Source organism: Scomber scombrus, chromosome 11 (genome assembly GCF_963691925.1).
Source record: "Scomber scombrus chromosome 11, fScoSco1.1, whole genome shotgun sequence".
In the NCBI taxonomy this organism is placed as follows: Eukaryota; Metazoa; Chordata; class Actinopteri; order Scombriformes; family Scombridae; genus Scomber; species Scomber scombrus.
In genome coordinates this window covers 12,494,322-12,501,371 of record NC_084980.1, presented here as the reverse complement: position 1 = coordinate 12,501,371, position 7,050 = coordinate 12,494,322, and the positions used below count along the sequence as shown (strand labels likewise).

Sequence of the window (7,050 nt, the reverse complement as noted above, 5' to 3'; positions counted from 1 at the left end):
GACATACGTGGATGCAGAGGGGCAGAAACGCGAGGAAGCTAAGCTATAAAGACAGGGGGCAAACCAACAGACATGCAGGCCTGAGTCAAGAGAATTTAGATGGACTAGCAAACAAATATATCCACAATGATATACCAGATTTGGGTAGATCTGGGAAATATCTCTTTGAAAACAGGATAAGCCTAACGGGATTTAAAACAAATTAATGACAACAACAGACTGCATCTGAAATAATGGACCCGCTCATATCCTGTGCAATATTAGATTTCTGCCTTTGTTTGGGGAAAATAACATCTTTGAAGCATAAAGAAGCTTTTAATAAAACTAGAACAACAGCTAAGACATGTAATAACCTCAGAAATACAAGCTGTAATTGCTAATAAACAGGATCTAATCTAACATTTCCTGTGCTTTTCAGGGCTCCAATTGTATAAATCTTGAATTTTCATTTTCACTGACATCGCAGTGTAAGATGTAATGCTAGGATTAACCAGTAAATACACTGCATTAATTGTATGTATTCTACCTAATGAAGAAACCACTGCACCTCTAAAACCAGGCAGCCACCACATTAATTGTAAATGCTCATAACCAACTTGTACCTAACCTTCAGTCTCCTCTATGATAGGATGACAGTTTGCCCCTCTAGCTGTGGACTGAAAGGAGCAGCTTACCTCTTGCTTAAGCTGGCACGCCACAACTTTCCTGAACCCAAACTGTATTGGCTAAAAATAGTTTTAGCTGCATAAAACAAGTTAAAAAAGGCAAATTTCATACCCTAAATCTTTCTGCTGTCATCTGTTTTTGTGTCATATATTCTCAACAGTTCCGTTTAGCTTGTCCAAGTCTTTTTCCAAGATCAGGTTTTCAGATTTCCATTCCCACCCCCACCCCCCCACCCTTGCTCTGTAGATCTGAGTGACTTCTTGAGTGAATGTTACTTGAAAAAAATAGACTGGTGTAGTTTGAGTCCTGGATACCCTTTGGAAAGTAATTTCTACTTTATGTAAATACAATTAGATGCATTGGTTCCTATTTTAACCATGATCAGTAAAGTACCAAAAAAACAAAAACTATAAACCTTTAATATATTTCTTTGTCCTTACCGAAACAGTCCTCCCTTCAATCTCTTTCAATCTATTTATGCTGTCTCCAACAAAGCTGTCCTTCTGTCCCAACATTAAAGTTCATGATACAAAGACAACCATTGTTAACAATGTTGCCAGGAGCTAGAATCAGCTATACTGTATGAATGTTCCTTTTTCATTTTCAACAACTTTTGTTTATTTGTTATTTTGTAACCATGACCTTCTCTACCCAAGCGGAAGGTGCATGTTTTTCTTGTGTCTCCTTTGCCCTGCATTACTACTCAAGTATTAGCAAGTGATACATGCTTTATAAAAGATTATATTAGAAAACATGATTCATAAAAGCTGGTCATGGTTTTTGTACTCTTTTCCAATAGAAACTTGCTTTCTCGTGAATTATTTATTATATGTTAGATGACAGAAACTCATTAACTGTACAGTATATAACACTACAAAACATTAGAATAGACGGCAGCTGTGAGGATTAGTTGATTAGTTGAGCATCAGAAAATGAATCGCCAACTATTTTGTTAATCAATGAATCATTTTCTGTCACTTTTGAGGAAAAAATGGACAGATTCCCTGGTTTCTTTTATCTTCTATAACAGTAAAATGAATATCTTTATGATATGGCCTTTTGTTCTGATCTACATAAGACATTTTAGGTTGGATCTTGGGCTTTGGGAAACACCATTTTCTGATCAATTAGTTGAGAAAATAATCAACAGAGTAACTGATAATGAAAATAATAGGTAGTTGCAGCCCCGGAATGGACTCATTGTGACATTGACAATATGCGCAATCAGTGTCCAGACTTTGTGTCATGAATCACGCTGGTGAATACACACCCTCTGCCGCAAACAAGTGATTCAGAACCCAGAAGACAAATAATTGCATAGTTCATGTAGTTACTGTAAGCAAAAACAAAGCAAAACACATCAATGCACGCACACACACGCACGCACACACACACACTCATCCACAGAGTGTGTCAGTTACACACAAACACACACAGATTCCATGAAGCTCTGTTTGGCTCCGTTTCTAATTAAATGCCCATTAAGCAGGCCATCATTATGCAGTGTCTGGCTTGTGTAAGGAAGCCAGAGACCTGCCTGTGTCCCAACCCCCCTTCGCCCCCTGTCTGTCCGATTGGAAACCCTTTGATGAGGACATGTTGACAAAATAACTTCCAAATGTGCATGACGGTACAGAAAGGCCTGCGCATGTCTTGATCATGTCTCAGTCTTTTTCAATTATCTCTGTCTTTATTGAATCCATATTTACAAGGATTCTTTCATAAACAGCGGTTTAAGCCAGAGGTTGGTGCCTGTTTTGTTCGCTGATGAGCTCAGGAAAAATTACTGGCTTAAATGCTTGTCAATTGATGTATGACAATGGAAAACAACGTGTGAGACAGAGAGACAAACATTCTGTCAATCAGGGCTGACACATTGCCACACATTGTCCACACACAAGTCCTTCAAGTTTGGTTGTGATGTTTATTTTCTGGAGTCGTTTTGGTTAAACTGATATTTGTTGTCTCCTCTTTTCAGCCAAAAGAAAAAAAAAACACTGATTCATTTCTCTTTACAATCCAGCTGTTGAAGAGTGTAGAGGTTGCACTCTTCACGCCTCTTCCAAAAGGACAAGATTTATTAAGTAATTTCCTTTCCCAGCCTGGCTTTGTCAGTCCGGCTCTTGACCTCGTGCTTTTGACTTCCTTCTCAGAGTTACCTTGTTTATCTCCTCAGCCCCATTGTCCCCCCCCCCATTTGGCTTGTCACTGATTGGCAAGCAGGAAACAAGTGTAGACAAGTTCATTTGAAAACGTGTTAGATGCATGTTGCGTTATTCATTCGAACTGTATTTGCTATATTATATTAGCATGAAGGTTACTCTGAAAAAAACAATTTCCATTCACAACCATTCGTGGGTTTCATGTCTCTCGCTTCCCTTCCTCTACATATTTATTTCTGTTGCAGAGAAGTTGCAGTGACAGACGTCTTGGTTAAAATGGGCCGTCCTTCTACCTATGCAGGCATGCTTCAGACATGATGAACGTTTAGCCACAGATACCAAAGAGAGGAAATCATGTAAATGTTGAACTTCACACAGCCCCTTACATCTAGATTTGCTGTCGCAACTGCTTTGCAAATCACTTTGATAAAACCTTTACAGACAAGCTGACCTACTATGGTAAGTCTTGGTTTTCAGTGGTTTACTTTTGAGCGGCAGTACAAATTTGATTTAGAGATTCTTCTTCCACTGATTTTTTGACTGCAGCATACAGCGATGCATTTTATCAAGACATGAGACATGCTACATTTAAACTGTTTCTGTTTTTCAGTGTTGCTGTTTTTCAACCATGGTTAACAAAGTACTCATTTGGGGACCACAAAGAAAAACTGAGAATGAAACATTTGCATTGCGTAATTGAGAATACTGAGTTGAAAAGGCAGTTTCCTCTTATAGACAATAAAACAAGACACTAAAGTAACAGTCATCGAGCTCTTTAGCCATTAGGAAATAGCTTTTGTTTTAATAACAGGAAGTAATGACCTCACACGAGTAAACACTAAGTTCTGCTATGACAGCATTCTGATAAAGTAACCCATTGCATGTTGTAATAAATTCACAGAATTACACTGAACTTTTGCACCTGACATATGATATTAAAAGATAGGTCTTTTCAAGTCTGTCTTAAAAAATGCTGACATGCCCATATGTAGTCTGAAACAGTTTTTGGTTGCTGTAAATATTACTTTTGTGCACCGCTTGTTCACTGTATTTTGCAATCACATTAAAGGATGTATTTGCAATTTTTTCATGTCTGTTGTAAAACACAAATCAGGTGCCCATAAGAGGGTCATTTTTCTCGCTGTAATTATTCCTTCTGTTCATACTGGACATTAAGAGATTTCTTCATAATGCACTTTCAATGCAAGTGATAATGAGAATGGGTTTCATATTTTAAACCACTTCTTAAGACTCACTTTTATACGGCCTTCTAATAGCTTTAAAAAAATTAATATAAATATATTTCATTTTATTAATTATTATTATATTATATTATATTATATAACAATTATTTGTCTTGTTGATATTGTTTAGTTTAGTTGGTTTTAATTCTCTATTGTTGGTTTTACTGTTTTATGACATGATGTTTTATAATCTTGACTGCTCTTTCTATGTTTCACTTCATTTTATGGATATAGATAAAGTTATTAATATTATTTAACTTGGCTGAAGCTTCACATTATCTTCAGAAACATTTTGTAATACATTTCTGCGGACTGTGGACTGTGGATTTTGTCCCCATCACTTACATTTTAAGTGCATATGAAGAAAATCATCTAATGGTCATTATGAACTAGAGGAATGATTACCATGAGCAAAATCTGATTCAATGTTCTTTACTAACATACTAATAATTTCTCATTCTGACACATAACCAGGGGACTGCTGATGAGTGCAACCTCACTTGCCATGCAGGCACCCTTCGTGGCAACCTTGAGGGGGCTGCTTACACGTCCTTGTTTCTCTTGGGATTCCTTGTCAATGCTGCAGCTATGTACGCCTTCATTGCCAGACAGGGCCCCCGGACAGATACCCACGTCTACATGTTCAACCTGGTTATAGCTGATTCTGCCCTCATCCTCTTCCTTCCCTTCAGGATCTATGATGCCTTCTTCTGCCTGAAGATTTGTGGCTTGTGTACTTTCCTCATATCCCTACATTACATTAACATGTATGCCAGCATCCTGACCACTACAGCCATCAGCGTCCACCGCTACCTGGCTGTAAGGTTTCCACTGCAGGCCAGATCGTGGAGAAAGAAGAAACAGGCAGCTATTTTTGTATGTTTGGTCATTTGGGGATTCTTGGTGAGCATATCTGTAGGATTCCGAGACAACTTTGAGTCTAGAAATCTCTGGATGTGTTATGAAAGATTTCCGTGCAGTGCACTTCCTGCAAATTTTGTTATTCTTATTATGTCTCTGGGCTACCTCGCCCCACTGTTGATCATTGTGTTCTGTTCCAGTCAGATCATCTTTACTTTGTTCAAGACGGATGAAAAGACAGAGGAAATGAAAAGCACCGTTGCCATAGTAACAGCAAACATTATTGTGTTCATTGTCTGCTACACACCGTTCCATGTTGCCATTCTTGTGAAATACTTCCATTCAGACTGCCTGTGTCTGCATGAAATTCCTGATCAAACATATTTAGCTGTGTCTGAATGGCTTGCTGCCACAAACTGCTGTTTTGATGCCATCAGCTATTATTTTTTACTGAAACGGTTTTATACACAAACCATTCAGAGTGGAGGAATTTCCATCATGCAAGACAGCAGCCTTTAGATGGCTCAAAATAATAATAATAATGATGTTTTGTAGAGGGGCACTCCATCAATTTTTACACATGCATTTAGTTTATTGGTCAGTTTACTGTGGGTGGGTTTCTAGGCAGCGTCCCAAAGTTTGAAAACGTTACGCAGAGGAGGTGTGGTGTTTAAAAGGCAGTCAAAGGGCACGGAAAATCAAATAAAAGATGTTGTTGTGGTGTATTTGTGGGACATTCAGGATCCAGTGTTTTGGAGATTGAAACAATACAGAGCTTGAAAGTCAGAATATCTGCTGCTTTGATTCTGCTGTCTCTTGTACAATTTTTTTTTTAATGCTGAAGTGCCCCTTTAAATTAGCATCATATAAGCAGCTTTACAAACCTTACTGATTGCAATGATTATTATTTGACTTAAAAAAAACGGATTCTTATGAAATGCCGGCTATGTATGATGATTATGTAAAAATGAACTCTTTTGCTCCAAAATTGCTTGTTTGTGTCATTTTTTTGTTTAATGTAGATATTTTATGTATTTTGTAAATATTGTTAATTTTGTCTTTTTGAGTGGCAGATATTGTTAATCAGTGTCAGAGTAGAACTTAACTTTTACTTTTACTTTTACATTACTTACATCTGCCCTGCACAAGTCATCAAGTTGCTGTGTGAAAGCTTAATCTGTTTTAGGGAATTTTAGCCCCACACGTACACATGCGTGTGTGTTTGTGAGTGTGTGTGTGTATGTGTATGTGTGTGTGTGTTTGTGTTCTGGGATATAAATACCTGTTATGTAACACAACCTTTTGTTGACCTTATTGCTCCCTGTGTGATGTTCAAAAAATTATATCAAAGCAGAGAGGGAACAAGGAGTATTCTCATCTCTGCACCAGTCCCCTTCAACAAACAGCAGTCTGTGTCTAGCTCAGCGCGGCACAGACAGACAATTTTCAGTCAATACATAGGCACCCATGGGAGTTCCCGCCTTGCAAATGCTGCATAAAGACCAGATAAGGGAAAGCCAGTTTCCAGCTCCCTCTTGTGGTGTGGAAAGTAACAGCTTGCAAGAATTTCTGCTCTCTCTCCCCTCTGCTACTATGATGACAAATATGTCTCATTTAAAGAAAATAAACTAGCAGTAATGATATACTCATAACTGAGACTGCTGTGAAGCAACAGAGCTGCACTTGTAAATATGTGTGTTTGTGTGTGTCTGCGTGGGCGTGTGCATAATGATATGCATTTAGTTCAATGAGAGCATTCAGCATCACACACGACAACATTAGCAGTCAATTATATAATGCCATTTAATAGCAGTACTCCAAAGATTGATGATTATTATAACAGCAGTATCTTAGCAACTGCAAAAACTCAGCAGGCATCAGTCAAATGAGGAGGCTCAGTTCTGGCTGAGATCAGGCCCGCAACTTCTACTCTAAGAACAGGAAACAGCTGAACTCAGCATTCAGCCAAAGTCACGTAAATACTGTACATACATCTTATTCACAGCATTGTCACTGAAAAAAACTTCACACTTCAAACACAGTCTTGTTTCAGGAGAGCATGAATGATAGCCCGCTTAACCCCTCCCCCCAAAAAACCCCAAACTGATACACTATAG

At 38.2% G+C, this 7,050-nt stretch overlaps 2 protein-coding genes across 2 annotated transcripts in view; one reads left to right on the top strand and one right to left on the bottom strand.

Annotated features, from left to right (window-relative positions):
• LOC133991252 (nuclear receptor ROR-beta-like) overlaps window positions 1-6,288 on the bottom strand; it is a 27,269-nt gene extending 20,981 nt beyond the window's left edge. Inside the window, exon 1 of the mRNA XM_062429759.1 lies at window positions 6,216-6,288. The gene's annotated coding sequence lies outside the window, so the exon portion shown is untranslated. The remainder of the gene's footprint in view (window positions 1-6,215) is intronic.
• gpr35b (G-protein coupled receptor 35 b) lies at window positions 2,291-5,452 on the top strand. The gene is made up of 2 exons (XM_062429219.1): window positions 2,291-2,296; window positions 4,547-5,452. The coding sequence occupies exons 1-2, from the start codon at window positions 2,291-2,293 to the stop codon at window positions 5,450-5,452; spliced, it is 912 nt and encodes a 303-aa protein (XP_062285203.1).
• Window positions 6,289-7,050: the final 762 nt, after the last annotated feature.